The sequence below is a fragment of the Schistocerca nitens genome, chromosome 8 (assembly GCF_023898315.1).
Source record: "Schistocerca nitens isolate TAMUIC-IGC-003100 chromosome 8, iqSchNite1.1, whole genome shotgun sequence".
Taxonomy (NCBI): domain Eukaryota; kingdom Metazoa; phylum Arthropoda; class Insecta; order Orthoptera; family Acrididae; genus Schistocerca; species Schistocerca nitens.
In genome coordinates this window covers 216,390,782-216,415,970 of record NC_064621.1, presented here as the reverse complement: position 1 = coordinate 216,415,970, position 25,189 = coordinate 216,390,782, and the positions used below count along the sequence as shown (strand labels likewise).

The window sequence follows — 25,189 nt, the reverse complement described above, 5'->3', positions numbered from 1 at the left end:
CACTATGGCTTTATTATTTTAGGACAAGTTATAAAACAGATCTAGACCTGAAGATGGTCACTGCTGACTGAAAATGATAATCTAAAGACCAAAACTTTTGTGATCAGTGGCAGAAATGAAAGAAATTCACTCTCAAAATCTCTTACCATACGAAAGCACTGGCAGGTCGATAGATACACAAACAAACACATACATACACACAAAATTCAAGCTTTCGCAACCAATGGTTGCTTCGTCAGGAAAGAGGGAAGGAGAGGGAAAGATGAAAGGATGTGGGTTTTAAGGGATAGGGTAAGGAGTCATTCCAATCCCGGGAGCGGAAAGACTTACCTTAGGGGGAAAAAAGGACAGGTATACACTCGCACACACACACATATCCATCCGCACATACACAGACACAAGCAGACATTTGTAAAGGCAAAGAGTTTGGGCAGAGATGTCAGTCGAGGCGGAAGTACAGAGGCAAAGATGTTGTTGAAAGACAGGTGAGGTATGAGCGGCGGCAACTTGAAATTAGCGGAGGTTGAGGCCTGGCGGATAACGAGAAGAGAGGGTATACTGAAGAGCAAGTTCCCATCTCCGGAGTTCGGATAGATTGGTGTTAGTGGGAAGTATCCAGATAACCCGGACGGTGTAACACTGTGCCAAGATGTGCTGGCTGTGCACCAAGGCATGTTTAGCCACAGGGTGATCCTCATTACCAACAAACACTGTCTGCCTGTGTCCATTCATGCGAATGGACAGTTTGTTGCTGGCCATTCCCACATAGAAAGCTTCACAGTGTAGGCAGGTCAGTTGGTAAATCACGTGGGTGCTTTCACACGTGGCTCTGCCTTTGATCGTGTACACCTTCCGGGTTACAGGACTGGAGTAGGTGGTGGTGGGAGGGTGCATTGGACAGGTTTTACACCGGGGGGCGGTTACAAGGGTAGGAGCCAGAGGGTAAGGATGGTGGTTTGGGGATTTCATAGGGATGAACTAAGAGGTTACGAAGGTTCGGTGGACGGCAGAAAGACACTCTTGGTGGAGTGGGGAGGATTTCGTGAAGGATGGATCTCATTTCAGGGCAGGATTTGAGGAAGTCGTATCCCTGCTGGAGAGCCACATTCAGAGTCTGATCCAGTCTCGGAAAGTATCCTGTCACAAGTGGGGCACTTTTGTGGTCCTTCTGTGGGAGGTTCTGGATTTGAGGGGATGAGGAAGTGGCTCTGTTTATTTGCTTCTGTACCAGGTCGGGAGGGTAGTTGCGGGATGTGAAAGCTGTTTTCAGGTTGTTGGTGTAATGGTTCAGGGATTCCGGACTGGAGCAGATTCGTTTGCCACGAAGACCTAGGCTGTAGGGAAGGGACCGTTTGATGTTGTTTTTTTTTTTTTTTTTTTTTTTTTTTTTTTTTTTTTTTTTTTGTGGTTTTCGGGCGCACAACTTCAATGGTCATTAGCGCCCTGACTACTCTAAGAATGCACCGCGAGGCACAAGTTGACAACAACAACTAAAAGGGAAAACACAATAAAAGACAGACTGACAGGCAGAGGATTAAAAAACATCATCAAATGTCCTTAGCGAGGTTTGTCAAATTGATAAAACAAAGAACACGAGCAGCTGCTCATGGGTCATCCGCTAAAATGGCATCTAAAGTAGTAGGCAGGTTAAGATCGAGGCGCAGTGTTGTAAGATCGGGACAGGACATTAAAATGTGACTAACCGTCAGCAAGTGCCCACATGGGCAGAACGGCGCCGGCGCATCCGTCAGCAGATGGCGATGGCTGAACCGGCAGTGTCCAATTCTTAACCTTGCTAAAACGACCTCCTCCCGCCGAGAAGGGCGTGAGGAGGACGTCCAAGCCACGGGAAGAGGTTTTAAGGCCCGAAGCTTGTTGTCGGTAAGTGCAGCCCAATCGGCATGCCACAGCGACACAACGCGCCGACAAATGACCCTGCTAAAATCGGACGAAGGGACACGACAAGAAGCTGTCCGAGGCTGGAGGACCGCAGCCTTGGCCGCGGCATCTGCAGCTTCGTTCCCAGGGATACCGACATGGCCAGGAACCCACATAAAGCTAACCGGCGTACCGACGTCCACCAGCTGCTGAAGAGAGCGTTGGATCCGGTGTACGAAAGGGTGAACCGGGTACGGATCACTGAGGCTCTGGATGGCGCTCAGGGAATCTGAGCAGATGACATAAGCAGAATGTCGGTGGCGGCAGATGTACAGAACAGCCTGATAGAGGGCAAAGAGCTACCGTTTGATGTGGAATGGGTGGCAGCTGTCGTAATGGAGGTACTGTTGCTTGTTGGTGGGTTTGATGTGGACGGACGTGTGAAGCTGGCCATTGGACAGATGGAGGTCAACGTCAAGGAAAGTGGCATGGGATTTGGAGTAGGACAGGCCTCAACCTCCGCTAATTTCAAGTTGCCGCCGCTCATACCTTACCTGTATTTCAACAACATCTTTGCCTCTGTACTTCCGCCTCGACTGACATCTCTGCCCAAACTCTTTGCCTTTACAAATGTCTGCTTGAGTCTGTGTATGTGCGGATGGATATGTGTGTGTGCGCGCGAGTGTGTACCTGTCCTTTTTTCCCCCTAAGGTAAGTCTTTCCGCTCCCGGGATTGGAATGACTCCTTACCCTCTCCCTTAAAACCCACATCCTTTTATCTTTCCCTCTCCTTCCCTCTTTCCTGACGAAGCAACCATCGGTTGCGAAAGCTTGAATTTTGTGTGTATGTATGTGTTTGTGTATCTATCGACCTGCCAGCGCTTTTGTATGGTAAGTAACATCATCTTTGTTTTATATATATTTTTCCCGCGTGGAATGTTTCCCTCTTTTATATTCAAAATATATCTCATTAGACAAGATTAATCAGTCTTGCTGTGGTGGATACCCCAGTTCCCATCAGATCACCGCAGTTAAGCACTACTGGGTGTGTCTAGCACTTGGATAGGTGTCCGTCCAGGTCTGCTGTGTGCTGTTGGCAAGCAGGTTGCACTCAACCTTTATGAGGCCAATTGAAGAGCTGCTATACTGAGACATAGCAGCTGTAGATCACAAAAACTGACAATAGCCATAAAAGTGCTTTGTTGAACCCATGGCCATCCATGACGGCAATCAATAACTTTGGTGTGAGGATGACATGGCAGTTGGTCAGTACTGCTTTGCCTTCAGAGGCCTGTTAAAATGGAGTTTAGTTCTTGGAAAAGATTAACAGCTCTAGAACAGAGGAAAAGAAAGTTATGCTATCTAGATCAACAGTTCAACTGAGCTGGCAAGGTTTGTGACGTGTGATGACAGGAAGAGACTTTTAATGGTAACATCATATTAATGCAAACTGTGTGTGTGTTCCACATCTGCTCCTAAATCACTGGAGCAATTTCAACCAAACTTGGCACACATATCCCTTTCTGTCTAGCAACAACTGCTGTTGGGTGTAAGAACCCCCAACCTACCTACCACTGTTCAGGAGATATGACATCATAAACAATGAGATGTGTGAAAAACCGCAGCCATATACATGATGTTTATACACACATCAAAAAAAGTTTCACATCACCCCGGTTCCAAGAACTCCTGAAGATAAACGTCGACTGTGGATACTGTATCACAGACACAGTCCCTTTGACTGTTCAGAGATGTCACTAAACCTGCCCAAAGATATAAAAAATGGTTCAAATGGCTCTGAGCACTATGGGACTCAACTGCTGAGGTCATTAGTCCCCTAGAACTTAGAACTAGTTAAACCTAACTAACCTAAGGACATCACAAACATCCATGCCCGAGGTAGGATTCGAACCTGCAACCGTAGCGGTCTTGCGGTTCCAGACTGCAGCGCCTTTAACCGCACGGCCACTTCGGCCGGCTGCCCAAAGATATAAACAACCAAGCATAAGCAGCACCTATTAGACGGAGGGGGTCCAACAGCCGATCAGTTCCAGTCATTCCACCAGGAAGGAGGTACACATCTTGTGTTGTCTATAGTTCAACCATGCCTAGACGGTCAATACTGCAGTTCGATCACATCGCAATAGTTACTTTATGCCAGGAAGGGCTCTCAACAAGGGAGTGTCGAGGCGGTTCGGAGTGAACCAAAGCAATGTTGTTTGGAGATGGAGGAGATACAGAGAGACAGGAACTGTTGATGAAATGCCTCGCTCAGCTGTCTAAGGGCTACTACTGCAGTGGATGACTGCTACCTACAGATTATGGCTCAGAGGAACCCTGACAGCATTACCACCATGTTGAATAATGATTTTCGTGCAGCCACAGGACGTCTTGTTACGAATCAAACTGCGCAACAGGCTGCATGATGTGCAACTTCACTCCCGATGTCCATGGCAAGGCACATCTTTTCAACCATAACACCATGCAGCATGGTACAGAACACCATTCAGTACGGTACAGATGGGCCCAACAACGTGCTGAATGGACCGCTCAGGATTGGAATCACATTCTCTTCTCCGATGAGTGTCACATATGCCTTCAACCAGACAATTGCTGGAGACATGTTTGGAGGCAACCCGGTCAGGCTGAACGCTTCAGACACACTGTCCAGCGAGTCCAGCAAGGTGGAGATTCCCTGCTGTTTTTGAGTGGCATTATGTGGGCCCAACGTATGCCGATACGTTATGTGAATGCCATCCTCCGATCGATAGTGAAACCATATCGGCAGCATATTGGTGAGGCATTTGTCTTCATGGATGAAAATTCGCGCCCCCATCATGCACATCTTGTGGATGACTTCCTTCACGATAACGATATTTCTCGACTAGAGTGGCCAGCATGTTCTCCAAACATGAACCCTATTGAACATGCCTGGGACAGATTGAAAAGGGCTGTTTATGGATAACGTGACACACTAACCACTCTGAGGGATCTACACTGAATTGTCGTTGAGGAGTTGGACAATCTGGACCAACAGTGCCTTGGTGAACTTGTGGATAGTATGCCACGACGAATACAGGCAGGCATGAATGCTATTGGGTATTAGAGGTACCGGTGTGTACAGCAATCTGGACCGGCACCTCTGAAGGTGTCACTGTATGGTGGTACATCATGCAATGTGTGGTTTTCATGAGCAATAAAAAGGGCGGAAATGATGTTTATGTTGTTCTCTATTCCAATTTTCAAGTTCTGGAACTCTCAGAACAGAGGTGATGCAAAACTTGTTTTGATGTGTGTATTTATCACTTCTGTGCTACTAACTCTACTCACAATAAATTTTGCAAACAGTTTCCACAATTCACATAAATGAACCTATGATGTCGTAAAGTCTGAGATCTGTGAAAAGTTGCCACATTGTGCATGACGTTTGAATTTATTACTTCTTTGCTACTAATTCTATTCGAAACACATTTTGCAGACAGTATCCACATATAATGCAAACATACCTGCACAAATATCCCATTGTACAAATATCCCATTGTACAACACACAATTCAAGACATAGGACATCATCATAAACATTGAGATGCATGAAAAAAATGCCACATCATGCATGAAGTTTCAATATGTGTATTCTTTAATACTAAGACACCCCTACAGTCAAGTCAACTTAAGGAAATCCCCGGCACATGGCAGAGCTATTGACAGCTTTCAACTGTGAAGCACAAGCGGCTGTAGGTGAAAACAAACACCATTTACACAGATATGAAGAGATGTTTCCATTGTTTAAAAAATAATGTTGTAGATGCACAAAGCAACAGCAATCAGCATACAGAAACCATCTAGAGTATTACACTATGAACACTGAATTTTTTTTGTTTTTTTTTTTTTTTCTGATGGAAAACTGCAAAATGAATACCCAGACAATGCTGGGTTTGTCAGCGAGTTAGCCCATAAAAAGGAAACAATTTTTAAAGCAAATGTTCAGTTTTAATGGCTCTACTGCGTGGCATCAAGTTCCTAATTGAAGTTCTGAAACTGAGTACATTTTATCCCTTTTCCAGTGACTTCCATTCAATTTGCCGTTGTTGGTTCACATAAAAAGAATTTTTATCTAAGGAAGACTGGATGCAGTACCTTTTAGAAAAATGAACTGAAGTTCCTCATACAACAAAAAAATTACTCAGTATCAGTAGCTACTCAGGAATACAGCATCCCAATCAGACTTCCTCCATAATTCATTCACACATGAAAATGTAGTCTTATCGATGAATAAAACTCACGAATGAGAACTGTAAAGTACGTTATCGTAAATGAAAGCACAAATATTGTGCAGATTTATTATTTTGTTTGCATGTGGAGGATCATGCTGAGGGACCATGCTTCTCTTCAATTTGGGAAGGCAATCATAATAACTTTGTGAGAGGAAGTACCTACACAGACATGTATACAGAAGTTCTCAACTACCTCCACACCCTTACCTCGTGGATCCCTACCTATCACTGTTGATGCAACCTCCTTATACATCAACATCCCTCATGTCCAGCCACGACTGAACACTATCTCTACCAATGCTCTGCAGATTCCAAAACCACTTCATTCCTCGTGCACCAACCAACTACGTCCTAACCCATAAATACTTCACCTTTGAAGGAAAGATAAACAAACAAATCTGTGGCACAGACATGGGCACCCGCATGGCACCCTCCTACACCAATCTCTTCATGTGCGACCTATAGGAAACGTTCCTAGCTTCCCGAAACCCCAAACCGCTGGTTTGGTTCCAGTTTATTGATGACATCTTTATAATCTGGACTCAAAGCCAGGACACCTTATCTTTATTCCTCCACAACCTCAACACCTTCTCTCCCATCCAATTCACATGGTCCTCCTCCACCCCTTGTGCCAGCTTCCTCGATGTCGATTGCCTCCTCTCAGATGGCTCCATCCACACCTTGGTACACATCAAACCCACCAATCACCAACGGTACCTGCACTTTGACGGCTGCCACCCCTTCCACACCAAAATATCCCTCCCATACAGCCTGGTCACCCATGGTAGATGCATCTGTAGTGATGAGAACTCCTTTGCCCTATATGCTGAAGGCCCCATAAATGCCTTTGCAGACACGCAATACCCTCCAGACCCAGTTCACAAATAGATCTCCAGCGCCATATCCTCACACACACCTGTTCCTCACATCCATCCCATGAACCAACCACAAAGAAACACCTGCCTTGCCACCCAATACCACCTGGGATTGGAACGACTGAACCACATCCTTTGTCAGGACTTTGATGATCTACCATCACGCCCTAAAATGAGGGACATCCTACGCAACATACTTCCAACCCCTCTCAAAGTGGTGTTCCGCTGCCCACTCAACTTCCACAACATTCTATTCTAGTCCATCCCTCTACCACTTCCACTCCCCTGCCAAATGGATCATACCCCTTGGAAGATCCAGATGAAAGACCTGCCCAATCCACTCACCCAGCACCACCTACTCCTGTCCTGTCACATGCCTAACCTACCCCATCAGAGGCCAGGTCACCTGTGAAAGCAGACATGTTATACAACAGTTCTGCTGCAACCACTGCACAGCATTTTACACGGTGACAACCAACCAGCTGTCAACTAGAATGAATGACCACTGCCAAACTGTTGCCAAAAACATGCAACAGAGCACAATATGTGAGATTTCAATGGATGCTTCACAACCCGTGCTATCTGGGTCCTCCCCACCACCACCACCAGTTTTTCTGAGCTATCCTTACAGCTCATGCTTCGCTCCCTTACCCTCCCTGGCCTAAAACTAAGGTAACTCACTGACCCCCCCCCTCCAAACCCCTACCCAATAGTGTGTGTGTGTGTGTGTGTGTGTGTGTGTGTGTCTGTGTGAGAGAGAGAGGGTGTTTGTACACCATCACCCGCCCCAGGACCTACCCCAAATTTGTGTCAGCTAGTTGTGTGCCACTATTTCACACACTAGTCTATGAAACCAGGTGCCCAGCCTTCTGCCACCTGCCCCCTCTACCTGCACTCTTAGCTAGCCCACAGGTGATGGCTGCAAACTCTCCCAAGAGCCACTAGACTCTTCCCTCCAATCCCATCCCTGCCTCATACCTCTCTCCAGCCCTCACCCCACCCCACACCCCCACCTCACCCCAGTGCACTCACTGTGGGCCAGGAAAGAGCTGGCAGTCGACTGAGCACAATGTGGGGAGACACGCATGTTCATATGAGTGTGTGTGTTTTTCCTACAAGCTTGAAAAAGGAAGTTCATTCCCTAGCTAGCAAAGCTCTGTACCTTTCCTTTGTGAAACTATCAATGATCCAGCACTTCTGCCTTTTGTGAATTGTCTCCTTTATTCTCAAAAAAATCAAGGTCAAATATATTATAAGAGTTCCTTCACAGCAATCGTGAAGCAGGTTGGTAAAGAAGTCTAGAGAACCATTACAGAAAAACATAAAACATAATAAAGAATTTCTGTGGAATAACACATCCAGCAAAGGAAAATACTACATTATCTGCTTTTTTACACAGACTGTTATTAACCACACACATCCCACTTGATTCATTATCATTTGTTATCTACACTGGAATAATAATCAATCTTGTTGCCAGAATAAATGATACATGAAAATGTTGCAATAATGAATACACTTCTGAAAACATGTGAGAATGTTTAGACACAGATAAGTGTAAAAAATAGAAAGGATCATAAGTGCAAGTAATTATTATATCCTTTTAAAGGATGCTTAACCAATATCCAATTTGACCTTAATGAAATACAAGTATATATCTTCAATTTCCTACTAATATTATTTGCTCTTGAATGAACTTTATGCAAGCAATACATAATGTAGCATTCTGTGAACTAAAACAGGAAAGGAAAACAAGGAGTGGTTTTCAATAGTGTCATGAGGTAGTGAGTGCCACCAAAACATTATTTAACTACTGCATGCAAGTCCTTTAATATGCTTCCACTCTAGATTCAAGCAATCTTAGTTCATTAACAACTTACTAACAATTTGTAAACTACAGAATTACTCAAAGTGATTTGAGTAGAATACTTTGCTTGTTATTTTGGTCATCAACAGTAAGGGTGGTTGGATGTTGTTCTGCACACATGCCATCTATCAGCTTGCCTCTTAATTTTAGTGTAATTACTGTCACTGATGACCCACTTTACATACACTGATAAAACCTTACTACCACCACCCACTGTGAGATTGAATCCTACCTAGAGGCATTGCAGGCATGTGGTGCAGTAAGGAGAATACTTAAGCAGAGAAGAGACCAATGAGGAATCATTTTAGTAATGATACAAGCTGCAATAGGGAAATGTACTGACATGAGCAACTTTGACAAGTAGCAGATTGTTATGGCCTGGCGCCTGGAAATAAGTATCACAGAAACAGTGAAGCTGGTCAGGTGTTTGCATGCTACTCTCATGAGAATCTATGGAAAATGGTTGAAGGACACTTGAATAATCAGCAGGTGATAAAAGTGTTGGATATCCATACTGTACTACAGAATGAGGAGATTGGATGCCTATCAACTCTGTAAAGTATGATAGGCAGAAATCTGTGACAGATCTGACAACACAGCACAATGCTGGTCCAGTCACAACTGTTTTGGAGCACAGTGTTCAGTGCACATTGTTCAACATGGTGCTCTCCAGCAGATTACCCTCATGTGTTCTCTAGTTGACCCAGTGCCATTGTCAACTACAATTGCAGTGGGCATAGGATCATAAAGATTGCACTGTGGATGAATGTAAATGTCACCTGGTCAGATGCATCATATTTCTCATGGTACACAATCATCCAGGAGAACAGCTGCTGAAAACATGCATTGCATTAATGATTCAGGCTGTTGGAGTAATATTATGATAAGGCAGACATTCACTTGGGTTTTCATAGGACCTGTGTTAGTAATCAACAGGCACCACGACAGCTGTTGGCAACACAAACATTATTGTGCATGGACTACATCCCGTCCTGCATGATGTTCTTCTCCAACAATGATGGCATCTTCCAGCGGGACAACTGTTATGTCAAATGGTTAGAATCATGTTACAGCGGTTTGACGAGCATGATAGTGAACTGACATTGATGCCTTGACCACCAGCTCACCTTACCTGAAGCTGATGGGATGCATCTGGGATGCTATTGAGCATTAGCTCTCCACCAACAAAGCTCTGGCCCATAATGTATGGGAATGGCACAACCTGTTCATTGACACCTGGTGCCAAATACTTCCCGAAACCTACTGAGAACTGTTTGATTCCATGGACTTCTGTCCTCCCTCCAGCAAAGCCTCCAAATGCTGCACCTAGCCACCATCCAATCCTCTCTATATCACTGCATGATCCCACAAGCAACACTAGTATCTTCCCCCACACCTATCCCGCTATTTCTTCCCCTCCCCACCCCATGCCTCTTTGGTATCCCCACTACCCACCCAAGCTAGGTTGCTGCTCACTACTCACAAAGCAGCAGTCAGGCCTTAGAGTCCAGAGATGACAGTGACCCAGTGTGTACGAACTGTGCTTATGTGAATTTTCTACTTCCGATGAAGTACTTGGTCTGAAGGCTGAATACTTTTCATTTTAATGGTGCCCATTTGTGACTCAACAGCAGCTGTAAACATCAGGAGACACTGTGTGTGACTATGAAAGCAATGAGCGTAACTGAAAGAAATGTAAAGCAAAAGACCTACCCATTTACAAATTTGTTTCAATCACTCTTTTCCATATTGTTGTTGTGCCATCCTTGATTTTCCATTGTTTGATTTGGCTCTGAAATATAGGGTAGCTTTTCTACTTTTGTATGTGTCTACCAGCAGTGCTTGCAATTTTACCTGCTAAATGCAAGTATAGCATGGCCTCTCTGACTCCTTATTAATTTATTGAAAAATGTGGTGGATTAGAAATGTAACACCATTTACAACAGTCACTGAAGGTGAAACAAGAGGGGGGAAATTATATGACAAAAAACAACTGGAAACTAACTGTAATGATATACAACAATACTAAATTGTAAATTTGCAAACAGAAAGATTATAGTCATGAATGACACCTGATGCATTCCTCTTCTTGTGGCTGCAAAGATCTCTAAAAACAAACTAGTAAAAGTTCTGATAAATGTGATCACATGAAGGGAAAACAAGTGAAACAACAAAAGGGGGTTGTCACAGTTGAAAACCAACATAAGAGGACACTGAGATGTTACAGTGACTGATAACAAATGACTAGAAATTAAAAGGTGCACTGGAAACAAGAAGAAGAAAAATAAAATAAAGTATCACTGAAGCTATGAAATATATGACTTCAAAAGTTACAAATTTTAAGAGCAGCTGTAAACATCAGGAGACACTGTGTGTGACTATGAAAGCAATGAGTGTAACTGAAAGAAATGTAAAGCAAAAGAGCTACTCATTTACAAATTTGTTTTAATACTAGTTATGTAAAAGGCACATGATCATACATATGTGAATCTGAGAGTGGCATCACTATCATCAGCGTCCTCTGGAAAAGAGTAGACATCTATGGAACCGTCCTGACGTCCCACCACTAAGTCTGGAGTGCCATTTGCTGTCAAGTCATAACAATCCATACAGGTAATACAACTACTGTTACTAGGTTTTTTCAGAATCCATGCATGGCTCACTTCATTCCTGCAACGATAACATCCAAGTTTCTAAGAAACCTCCAATTACATACACATAAAAATGTACATCAAAGTAAAGTGATTCTAAATGAATGGGTTGAAAAGAAAGTATTCTGCACTACATTAACGATTTTATTCCAGAAATACACATACAGGTAAAAAGGTTAATGCTCACAATTCCTACGGACATATACAGACTCGTAATGTGGGTTCCATTTGTGACACGGAATCCAGTACTACGTTTCCTGCCAGGCCCATTCCAATGTAGCCCGATAAATGGAGTTAACCGTGCTAACTACCTGGTACCTTCAACACAGTAAGCCTTGCAGAAATGGTGGTAATAAACCTCATCCTTCACACATCCCCACAAGAAAGAACAACTGATGTAGGGATAGGTGATCTGGAGGGCAATAACACGTATGACACATCATTTGATCCAGCACAACCAGTCCAGAGATTTGAGGTGACTACATGCGAGGTTACACCAATGTGGCTGGGCACCATCCTGCTACAAAATGAAATTGGGTACCTCTTCTGTCAACTGAGGCAACAACCAGAGAAAAAGCATACTGACGTAGGTTATGCCTGTAATGGTAGATTCTGTGAAGGAGAGAGAGCTAAAGACTCGGCAGTTGATTATGGCAAAGCAAACACTAAGTTTCAGAGAATCGCATTCATTTTCCAGAGAGGTATGGAGGTTTTGTGTACCCCATATCCTCAAATTACCCTTGTTCACTTTGTCACTTAAGTGAAATGTGGCTTCATCAGAGAGCACATGTCTGCAAAACCATCCAACTCTAGCTATGCTTGAAAATCAATGCATAATTGTCTCCAATTCATCTTCAACAGATTTTAGTGCCTGCAATGTCTGAATTCTGTCAACCTTGAACTGTAGGTGCTTGTGCAACACATGTCACACTGTTGATTGCAACACATTCATTTCTCTGCTGGCACAACACATGGGTTTTCTGGGGCTTCTTTCATTCAAATTGCTTTGCCCATCTAGCAATCTTGTGATGGTATGATACCATTTTTCCAAATGTGGTCCAAAAAATGTCTTTGCACAAGATTACTGATGACGTTATTGAGTATTTTTTCTACCACAGATGCTACTATTTTGAATATTAATGCCAGTCGTGAACAACATTGGTGACTTTCCATTGTTTCATTGTTGCCAGCTAAACTGTGAGTTAACCTTTCAGTCTACGTGTTTATTTCTGAAATAAGGCTATTACTGTAGTAATAGGCATACTTTCTTTTTGTCCCACTCATTTTGAATCATCCTATATTATCCTGACAATCTTTTAAACACAAACAGAATTGTAATGTTTGTCTTTGATAAGTGAAAACATTAAATTACAAAGAAAAATAAATTTTATGAAGAGCTTACTTATTTAGTACGTTTGTGAACTAAATTTAAGTCAGAAGCAACCATTACTTCATTTAACTTTTTGTACATATGCACGACATAAACTGTGGATAACACTGGTGTGAAATATGGGTATTCTCATAACTGTTTTGTTCTCTTGAAAGCAATATGATGAAACGCTTTCCTCCTTCTTATCTTCATTTAGATCAACTATGGACAAGTTTCGCTGTTACTCCCCAGTTATTTGTTTAGTATCTTTTCATTCTCATATTCTGCAGTTTTCTTTACTTCTTTGTTCACAATTTTTCTAGCGTGAATCTGATTCTGTTCTGAAAACCTGTGGCAACGTCAGTTTTAAATTTGAAATTTACCACCAAGAGTACTTTGATTTCATTTCTCATGACAAATGGTAGTGCTTTATGTGTCAATGCCCCTGCCTATTTTACATATGTGTTTCCTGACGGTGTCCGAGATGCTGTCTATCCGGGATACAGTTCTTCATTAATTTGTCTTATTAATAAACTGTTCTGTGTAACTGAGGTCCCAAAATATTTTTGAGAACCTTTTGTTCTTCATGTTATAGCCTCTCAAGTAATCCTATTCCTTTAAGATTCAGATCTGCTGCCGCAAACAAGGCTTCGAGTCAGATTGTTGTATGGGAATGTATTAACTTGGCACTGACTGTTGTAGGTGTTCTTAGTGAGTTTGTATGGTAAACAAATGGTTCAAATGGCTCTGAGCACTATGGGACTTAACTTCTGAGGTCATCAGTCGTATGGTAAACATATCTTGATTTGTGTTTCCATAGTTTCTCATATTAAATGATGCAAACAGTAACTCTGGGGTGAGATTTTGGTAAGCTTAATAGCCAGTTACAGAAGATTGCAATACAAGAATTACAATGTCAACTAAGCCCACACTTTGTAAAGATAGTTATCCAGCATGAGTAAATAGACATATTAGTACCACCATCACCATGCCTCGATCTGACCTTGAACTATTTCAACCAGTTATAGGTGGACCTACAGTTTAATGCCGACTCTGAAATATAGTGCAATTTGGCATTTTTCACATATAAAGGCTTTTGCCAGAAGTGGAAAAAATTACAACTGGATCTTGGAACTGCAGCAGCAGTCACACTAGCTGTTACAACAACAGTTTCCACAACAGTTACACCACCAACAGCAGAAAAATGAGTTGCTCCATCAAGAAATTCAGCATTTGAAGGATTAACTGCAGGTTCAGGGTACTCATCCCATACTAACAGTGGTCACTTCCCAGTCAGCTAATCAACCATCCACATTTCTGCCTTTTAATGATACCAAAGAGAAGAGGGACACATATTTGCACTGGCTGAAACTGCACTTTGCTGATTTTCGGGTCACGGATGGTGCTCTACAACACTCATTCTTTCTTTCTTGATCTTCCTCAGAGATGGTATTCTTATTGAAGAAGTTGGCCCCCTCTCAAATCCAGTCACTATCACTTTCAAGGAGATATGCTCCTTACTTTTGAATTCCTATTCGCAATGACTTTAGTGTCATCAATGCCACAGGCAACTTGGCCAGTTGTATCACTCATGGGTAATTGATCTGCATGGGATGAGATACCGCTCCAATTTGCAAAATTGCATATGCTCACTCTTTGATTAGAGACATAGAATTCCGATTGGCTACCAATCCAGAGCTATGTACTACTGTTCTCAAGCTGGAGAATCCTTCCTTGGGTGACACTCTGAAAATCACACACTCTTTATAGACATCGCGCAGGTGGCGAATGTATGCCTCATGCCTTGACCACAAGTAGTGGAGTGCCAGCCACCACAATGTGCCTTGTGGGGGACAGAATACTCATAAGCCTTTCAACCAATCATGGTGTGTGATCCATTAATGTGTCAGTTGCCTCTGAACAGCCAGACACATCCCACTGGAGTAGGCAGAGGAGCCTTCCGTCATGTTCCAAATGCTTCACTGCACACCCGCATGCAAACTATCTGAATCGAAGGGCACACTGCACCTGTTGTGGGATAGATGCGCGTCTCCGAACTGTCTGTCGTAAACAGTCAGTATAATCGGATCCCATTCCCCAGTCATACCAAAGGACGGTCATGAACATCAGGGGATTGTTCGCCAGGGTGATCCTTCCACTACCATGATTATCATCCTCAAAATTGCAGACTGGAATAACTGTTTCAAGGTGGACACAGGAGTTACTATTTACTTGGTAAACCTCCATATGTATCCATATCTGGGTTCCTCAGCACTGGCCCTGCCCTCCTGTACATTGGTTGAGTACAGCAACAGTTCTACTCCCCTCCAGGGCCTGTTCACAATCACAGTTTCGTACATAAAGTTCACACAGCAGATAATGCTGTTTGTTGTAGATAGTCACTCAGCTGACAAATTTTTTGGTTTGGATGCCTTCTCACTGTTTGGATTCTTCATCACCAATGAGCTTCAGGACAACTCTGACACAGTCCCCTTCCAGGAACTCTATAACCTCGTATGCTGCCTGCAAGCCTATATTCGAACATGGCCCGGGGCACACTACAGATTCCCAGGCTCGTATCTCCTTACGTCCAGACATGGTGCCCCATTTCTGCTGGGCATGACACATTCGAGTCTCCTTACAGATGGCTATTGAGCGGAAACTTGACACTTTTGTGAAGCTGAGGTGATTAAACATGTTACAAATCAGCACTTGGGTCATTTTTCTGCTAGTGGTCAAAAAACCCAATGGCTCCCTTTCGCTATGCAAGGACTTTAAATTGACAATCAATGCCCAAGCAGAAATGAAACTCTACTACACACCATGCACGAAGACAGTTGCAGGTGAGTGCCTTTCTAAGATAGATAGACCTTGTCGAAGCATATTGCCAGATCCCCCTGAATGAGGAGTCACAATGCATAACGGTTATTAAAACTACCTACGACTAATATAAGTACGAGCACTTCCATTCTGGGATTTCTTCTGCTCCAGCAATCTTCCAGAGATATCAGGAACAGTTAATCATGTCCATCTCTGCTTGACTTCTCTGATCTCTTCTGGTCCTGCAATCATACAGAGCTAACAGTATCCATCCCTTCCTGCACTAACTATCTTCACAACTTAACTGTCACTAGCATCGCCTATGCAACCTTCACACCTTCTTTAACAAATTGCAAGATGCAGGATTCAAGTGCTGTTTACTCAAATGCCAGTTCTTCTGGGAGCAAGTGAAATATCTCAGACACCTGCCCAACAAAGAAGGAATCCAGCCCACTGACTATAATCTCGCAGCTACTGACCCTCTACTCTGCCACTAAAACTTACAGGAGCTGCAGGCTCTTTTTATATTTATTTTTTTTTTTGGGGGGGGGGGGGGGGGGAGGTAAATTATTATTCTAAGTTCCTCCTATAAGCAGCACATATTATGCATCCACTCAGATGCTTTCACACAGATGAAGCATGTGCTGCACTTAGTGCCCAGCCTTAAGCAATTTCCCCTATCATGTACTCTGCATTTGTCAATGGATGGCTCACCATATGGCAATGCTGGCAAGTAGGAATGATGAGGATACTGAACAACCAATTGCCTTTGCGTCGAAGACATTGACAACTGTCCAAAAGTATTACTCGCAAAGAAAAAAGAAGCTTTGGCTATTATATATGCAATAAAGAAGTCCCTTGTTTACCTGCTCAGGACAAAGTTTACCCTCTCCACAGATCAAAAAACAGTAGTAGTGCTCATCAGGCATCATTCCCATCTTCCAGAACACAACGGCAACAGGGCTGGATGTTGTTCTTCAACTCCTACAATTACACTATTAAACACGAGCCCACAGCACAACACACAAATGTGGACGCTCTTTCCTACCTACCCACAAGTTCTTATTTTATGGCACACCGTGCACTGTGTGCTCCATGAGTGGCCCACTTATTTTTCAATGCTTGCAAATCTGGAGCTCCAGAGTGGGGTTTGCCAATCTCACTGCTTATCCATCACTGCTCGTGTGTTCCTGCTTGACATGCAGGCCAATACTCAATTTGTCATCATTCTGACAGCCTTGTGGCCATGATGTTTACAACTCGTCCACCATAGAGTTCTGTGTCGAGGATGAAAGCACTTACAAGGCAACGTGCCTACTGGCCAGGTCTGATGAAGGATGTGAAGGCCACAGTGTGATGCACAGCAGTTCCACCTGTGCCCAGTACGAGGCTGCTAAACACCGATCTTTTGCCCACTGGTTCATCCACTGTTGCCCCTGGGACCACATTCATCTGGAGATTTCCGAATTCTGTGTGGGTCATTGTCATGGAACATTTTCTATAATTACCCGTATGACGTAAGCATGATGTCAACACAATAGATGCCCCAGGTACTGCAGACGTTGATTCTTGGCACCAAAGGTCTTCCCTGCACCACTGTGACAAGACAATGGACCCCAATTCAAGGCGACGGCCTTCGACAAATACTGTGCCTCGAATGGCATCAAACATCTCTTCATTCCGCTGATTCACTTGTCCTCCAATGGTGAGGCAGAATGTAGGGTGCGAATATTTAAACAGAAAATGTTAAAAGTGATGAGAATCACCATCACAGCTGCACTCACGATCTCCCTGAGCACCTACTCGTCCATTCCCATCCACAACCATTCTCCAGCAGAGCTCCTCCACGGGTGGCAGTTGTGTACTCTCCTCCGTCTCCTAGTCGTGCAGCTCTAGGAACCCCAGACATTGTATGCAGGGTGTTATCCGTCAAACACGGCAGTGTGGCCACACTTGTACAGGCAAGAGAAAAGTGGTTACTGCTTATGGGCAGTGCCTCAGGGCAGCTGACACTCTGAAGGGTTTGAAGGCCATCATACCAAACACTATGTCCACAACTACTGACTGCATCACTGCTGGTAGCCCCATTGTGCCTGGAAAGCCCACCCTTGCCAGTCTCATGACCATACACACATACAACCACTCCTGACCACGAACAGCGGTTCCTGCGGATGTGGGCATAGAGGTAGAGGTCTCGTGAGGCCTTTGCATCTTCGGCCGATGTTCCCTGCACTGCCAGGCCCCACCCCCAGTTCCTCCTGCCAGCTGGCAGGATTCAGTGCCAGGACACCAACTGTGCCACAAGTTCACCTCCCACAGCACTGCATATGTTGTTCCAGCCCTACACAACCATTTCAAGGACGAAGTATCTGGTACCCTTGCCCACTAATTTTGAAAGTCTGCTGGATGACACTGTTTTCAAAGATGGCTGCTAGACAGAACTGTTACAACAATGAGGGCTAGTTGTCGCTGCTGCTTCAGTGCTGGCCATAGCAGCATGCCCATCTAGCTGGCCAACAAGTGCTCATAGCCACACTTTAAGGCTAGCAGTACAGTGGCTCTCTCCTCATTGGTGACTGCACTGCTGTTATGTATTGTTGTCTCTACATATCACTGTTTTAGTCTCAATATTTGTTGCACCTTAGGTTTCAATCTGGATCATTTGTTGGACCTGTTATTCTGCCTTGTGATCTCTGTCGTCTGTCTTCCTCTCGTTGTTGTTGTAGTTCAGTTCGCACTCGGTGACTCGCTGTTTAATACCCTTCGCCAGTCGGCCAGTCCCGAGGATTCTTGAGTTGTTCCCAGTCTTGTCAGACTCGAGTCACTACAGTTATGTAATTATTTATGCACATTTGTTACCCAAAATACAAATTTAAAAAGAGTGCCAGATAGGCTGGCATGGAGACAGCACATAAGATGTCATGTTTCACTGACTTATCTTTTTTTTTTCTTCACACATGACAAGCAACAGCTACCTATTTTCAAGGCAAATTTCCCAGTATTTTACAAATGTCACCACTGTATATCAAAAAATTACATTGCCAGCAAGATATCTAAGATAAAAATATAACACACAAAAATATACATGGCCTTGAGAAGAGCCAATATAATTCCACAAAATGATAGCCAATAGGCCTGACGTCTGACAATACATAGAAACATGCCGATTTTTGAAGTGGGAACATTATTTTGGGAACATTCCAAGCAAATGGCCACCAGCCAGCTCCACACTATGCAGGTTACTGATAAGTAGTGGATCAATAACATTTCTATCCTTTCCTAATGCAAGAACAACTATAGCTACTTTCCTTAGAACCCAGTACATCTCTGATTTTATCATCATTGTCACTATGAGAAATGCATGTGCACTTTCAGAGTTTTAATAGTGTGCTTTTCTTAGTGTACAATGCTTTAGTTTTAGTGTGTCCACATGCAGTATGCAGAAAATTTTGCTGTTGCTACCACACTGATGAAATAAATATACTGTATACAATTTATTTCGGAGGTGAATTATATCATGCTTTTGTCATTTCCTTCAGTTCACACCATAAGAGTAGCATGGTCAATTTATTAATTACATGATCTTTTGAAATTTCAGAAAAAAGTATTCACTTAATAGATATACATAACAAGAGAAGGACTATTAAGTCAGTCAGCAGGAACACAACAGTAATCAGCTCACGTCTATACTGAGGATGAACAGGGTTTTACTTATTGTGTTTAGGTAACATTTACTGCTACAGTTTCAATTATTTATACTAACTTCTTTGTTTACATCTACAGTCATGCCACATTAAGCACTGCACAGCGCAGAGTGGTGGATTAGCCACTTCCTGTCCTATGTCACTCACACATGAAATAGTAGAAAATGACTAAATGTAAGTTTCTGTTCACGTTATAATAAATCTTAGCTTATTGTCTTTGTTCCTAATTGACATGCATGATAAAAGGAGTAGAATTGCACAGTCTATCCAGTTCTTCAAATTTTCTTGACAGTATGACACAAGAAAAATGTCTTTTAACAATTCTCATTTTAATCCTTCATCACATTTTCATATTTGTTACACCAATCTGTTGCCTTCTATCTGAATTGCTACAACATTTGCTGCCACACATACAGAATGAGTCCCCCTAAAGGCAAGAGAAGCATTCTAGAATATGCCACACTAACATCTTGTTTGCTGTCTTGCTAATAGACGCATTGCAATTTCCCAGAATCCTGCCAACAAATCTAGCTCTTCCATTGGCCTTCCTTACAGTGAATTTCATGTGTTTGTCCCATTTCACATAACTTCACAGTGTTTTTGTGGTCTTCAGTCCTGAGACTGGTTTGATGCAGCTCTCCATGCTACTCTATCCTGTGCAAGCTTCTTCATCTCCCAGTACCTACTGCAGCCCACATCCTTCTGAATCTGCTTAGTGTACACATCTCTTGGTCTCCCTCTACGATTTTTACCCTCCACGCTGCCCTCCAGTACTAAATTGGTGATCCCTTGATGCCTCAGAACATGTCCTACCAACCGATCCCTTCTTCTAGTCAAGTTGTGCCACAAACTCCTCTTCTCCACAATTCTGTTCAATACCTCTTCATTAGTTATGTGATCCACCCATCTAATCTTCAGCATTCTTCTGTAGCACCACATTTCGAAAGCTTCTATTCTCTTCTTGTGTAAGGTATTTATCGTCCACGTTTCACTTCCATACATGGCTACACTCCATACAAATACTTTCAGAAACGACTTCCTGACACTTAAATCTATACTCGATGTTAACAAATTTCTCTTCTTCAGAAACGCTTTCCTTACCATTGCCAGTCTACATTTTATATCCTCTCTACTTCGACCATCATCAGTTATTTTGCTCCCTAAATAGCAAAACTCCTTTACTACTTTAAGTGTCTCATTTCCTAATCTAATTCCCTCAGCATCACCTGACTTAATTCGACTACATTCCATTATCCTTGTTTTGCTTTTGTTGATGTTCATCTTATACCCTTCTTTCAAGACACTGTCCATTCCGTTCAACTGCTCTTGCAAGTCCTTGCTGTCTCTGACAGAATTACAATGTCATCGGCAAACCTCAAAGTTTTCTCTACATGGATTTTAATTCCTACTCCGAACTTTTCTTTTGTTTCCTTTACTGTTAGCTCAATATACAGATTGAATAGCACCGGGGAGAGGCTACAACCCTGTCTCACTCCCTTCCCAACCACTGCATCCCTTTCATGTCACTTGACTCTTATAACTGCCATCAGGTTTCTGTACAAATTGTAAATAGCCTTTCACTCCCTGTATTTTACCCCTGCCACCTTCAGAATTTGAAAGAGAGTATTCAAGTCAACATTGTCAAAAGCTTTCTCTAAGTCTACAAATGCTAGAAATGTAGGTTTGCCTTTACTTAATCTTTCTTCTAAGATAAGTCGTAGGGTCAGTATTGCCTCACGTGTTCCAACATTTCTACGGAATCCAAACTGCTCTTCCCCAAGGTCAGCTTCTACCAGTTTTTCCATTCGTCTGTAAAGAATTCGCGTTAGTATTTTGCAGCCGTGACTTATTAAACTGATAGTTCGGTAATTTTCACATCTGTCAACACCTGCTTTCTTTGGGATTGGAATTATTATATTCTTCTTGAAGTCTGAGGGAATTTCGCCTGTCTCATACATCTTGCTCACCATATGGTAGAGTTTTGTCAGGACTGGCTCTCCTAAGGCTGTCAGTAGTTCTAATGGAATGTTGTCTACTCCCGGGGCCTTGTTTCGACTTAGGTCTTTCAGTGCTCTGTCAAACTCTTCACGCAGTATCATATCTCCCATTTCATCTTCATCTACATCCTATTCCATTTCCATAATATTGTCCTCAAGAACATCGCCCCTGTATAGACCCTCTATATACTCCTTCCACCTTTCTGCTTTCCCTTCTTTGCTTAGAACTGGGTTTCCATCTGAGCTCTTGATATTCATGCAAGTGGTTCTCTTTTCTCCAAAGGTCTCTTTAATTTTCCTGTAGGCAGTATTTATCTTACCCCTCGTGAGATAAGCCTCTACATCCTTACATTTGTCCCCTAGCCATCCCTGTTTAGCCATTTTGCACTTCCTGTCGATCTCATTTTTGAGACGTTTGTATTCCTTTTTGCCTGCTTCATTTACTGCATTTTCTCCTTTCATCAATTAAATTCAGTATCTCTTCTGTTATCCAAGGATTTCTACTAGCCCTCGTCTTTTTACCTACTTGATCCTCTGCTGCCTTCACTATTTCATCCCTCAAAGCTACCCATTCTTCTTCTACTGTATTTCTTTCCCCCATTCCTGTCAATTGTTCCCTTATGCTCTCCCTGAAACTCTGTACAACCTCTGGTTCGTTCAGTTTATCCAGGTCCCATCTCCTTAAATTCCCACCTTTCTGCGGTTTCTTCAGTTTTAATCTACAGCTCATAACCAATAGATTGTGGTCAGGATCCACATCTGCCCCTGGAAATGTCTTACAATTTGAAACCTGGTGCCTAAATCTCTGCCTTACCATTATATAATCTATCTGATACCTTTTAGTATCTCCAGGGTTCTCCCATGTATACAACCTTCTTTCATGATTCCTGAACCAAGTGTTAGCTATGACTAAGTTATGCTCTGTGCAAAATTCTACCAGGCAGCTTCCTCTTTCATTTCTTAGCCCTAATCCATACTCTCCTACTACGTTTCCTTCTCTTCCTTTTCCTACTGTTGGATTCCAGTCACCCATGACTATTAAATTTTCGCCTCCCTTCACTACCTGAATAATTTCTTTTATCTCATCATACATTTCATCAATTTCTTCGTCATCTGCGGAGCTAGTTGGCATATAAACTTGTACTATTGTAGTAGGTGTGGGCTTCGTGTCTATCTTGGCCACAATAATGCGTTCACTATGCTGTTTGTAGTAGCTTACCCGCACTCCTATTTTTTTATTCATTATTAAACCTACTCCTGCATTACCCCTATTTGATTTTGTATTTATTTATAACCCTGTATTCACCTGACCAAAAGTCTTGTTCCTCCTGCCAACAAACTTCACTAATTCCCACTATATCTAACTTTAACCTATCCATTTTCCTTGTTAACCTTCTAACCTACTTGCCCGATTAAGGAATCTGACATTCCATGCTCCAATCCATAGAACGCCAGTTTTCTTTCTCCTGATAATGACGTCCTCTTGAGTAGTCCCCACCCGGAGATCCGAATGGGGGACTATTTTACCTCCGGAATATTTTACCCTAGAGGACGCCATCATCATTTAATCATACAGTAAAGCTGTATGCCCTCGGGAAAAATTATGGCTGTAGTTTCCCCTTGCTTTCAGCCGTTCACAGTACCAGAACAGCAAGGCCATTTTGGTTAGTGTTACAAGGCCAGATCAGTCAATCATCCAGACTGTTGCCCCTGCAACTACTGAAAAGGCTGCTGCCCCTCTTCAGGAACCATACGTTTGTCTGGCCTCTCAACAGATACCCCTCCGTTGTGGTTGCACCTACGGTACGGCTATCTCTATTGTTGAGGCACACAAGCTTCCCCACGAACGGCGAGGTCCATACTTCACAGTATTAACCCTAAAAATGGGGCTGGAAGAGGGGGGTGGTTCAGCTACAGAAATTTACTCTATTTTATTGGCATCAATTTGCTATTATCCACCTTTAAAGGAAACTGCCAATCAATTTGTCACTTGGAAATACTGTCTACGTAATCATGGTGGCGCAACAAAGCGTCACCCACATAGGCTACATGGTTTCCGTCTGGCAACAAAAGGATGGGAGATCGGAGACAATTATTTGTTAATGAAATCATGATTTTTATGTTCACACGTTTTCTCTCAATGATAAATTTGGGAAGGAAACTGTCTGTGCATGTAACTGTAGGAATGGCAGATTATGTCATTTTACATTAAAAGGAAGCATAATGTGCTTCTGAATGATATAGTTATAAAACAGAGATCGATGTTCCTTTACAAATGCTAGTTATTTTACATTAAAAGGAAGCATAGTGCACTTCAGAATGATATATGTGTAAAACAGAGATTGATGTTCATTTACAAATGCTGTTATAGGGAATGTACAAAGCATCACAAATTATTGGAAAGAGACTCCATATCACAGCAAGGTGTGCGTTTGTCATCAAAGATGGACATGACACTAAGTGTTCAAATTTCATTTCCACCATGCATGAAGCTAACCGAGTACCTGGTCAAAATAAGACAACTAGTTTCTGTGGAAAAGCACATTTTTAACAGAAACTCATAATGTTTTTAAAGTAAACAAAAATGTACATTCTTGAATTTTCAATTGATAATTTCATATTCTTTCAAACAATAACTTTTATTTTGAGCATTAAAATTGCCATTGCCACAATTTTATTATTTTTTATAACAGAAGTCTTAATTAAAAATTATTGTATTTAGAAAAGAATATTGTCCCGGAACTTTCTGGCATGTACCATATGGTTATACAGAGTGAACATCAATAAAACTGAGAAAATGCAGGGACAGATTCCTGACTGGAAATGGAGGAAAAAAGGTCCTATGAACATGCGTCCAAAAATGCATCGTTGCCACAGTAGATGGCACTGAGGAACAAAAGTTCCTCTGACCACGTGTCGTGTGTTCCTTGCATGTTGCAGGTTGTGTGATTGATGTAGCGTACCGTAAGCAGCAGAATAGTATGGTATTCATGTCGGGATCAAACCAAGATTGTGTTTCCGTACAGCCAAGCAGGTGGAATTGGTTGAGAGGCAGCCCGGCTATACCAAACAAGTATCCTCGCAGTCAACAACCACGTCGCAGAACATTTGAAGCCCTTTTTGGGCGTTTATGTGATCATGGGTCCTTTCACACAATGAACATGCGGGGAGGCGGCTAACTGTGTGCCCACCAGTTTTGGAGAACAGTGTTCTACAGGATACTGAGATGAAATGTAGTATAAGTTCAAGGCAAATAGCCTGCCAACATGATGTAAGTCAAAGTATGATTACATGAATCTTGCATGACAGCCACTACTATCCCTATCGCTGGCAACAAGTGTAAGGATTATCAGCAGCAGATTTCCCTTTATTGGAAGGATTCTGTTGACGGTTTTTGCACCGGTACATCACAATTATGGATATCATCAGTCTTCTTTACCATGAAGCAACATTTACCAGAAGTGACATCAATCTGCATGATCATTATCTGTGATCTATGAGGCATCTCATCAGCATCGGTTCAGCATCAATGTATGGGCTGGAATTCTTGGTGACCACATACTTGGACTGGTTATTATTCCACAATGCCTGGACTTCCTGCAGAACACTCTGCCTGGGTCACTTGAGAATGTGCCTTTGGCAACTGACAGGTTATGTGTTTTCTGCATGATGGAGCCTTGATGGAGGAACGTACCTGGATTTCCTGTGGATACTCTGCCTGGGTTGCTTGGAAATGTGCCTTTGGCAAATGACA

The 25,189-nt window shown here is 42.7% G+C and overlaps 1 protein-coding gene across 2 annotated transcripts in view; it reads right to left on the bottom strand.

The window, feature by feature from the left end:
• LOC126198526 (Bardet-Biedl syndrome 7 protein homolog) overlaps positions 1 to 25,189 on the bottom strand; it is a 137,225-nt gene that overhangs the window by 71,148 nt on the left and 40,888 nt on the right. For both annotated transcript variants that reach the window (XM_049934918.1, XM_049934920.1), the window contains one exon: positions 11,375 to 11,564. In XM_049934918.1, coding sequence (XP_049790875.1) covers positions 11,375 to 11,564 — 190 coding nt within the window. The remainder of the gene's footprint in view (positions 1 to 11,374; positions 11,565 to 25,189) is intronic.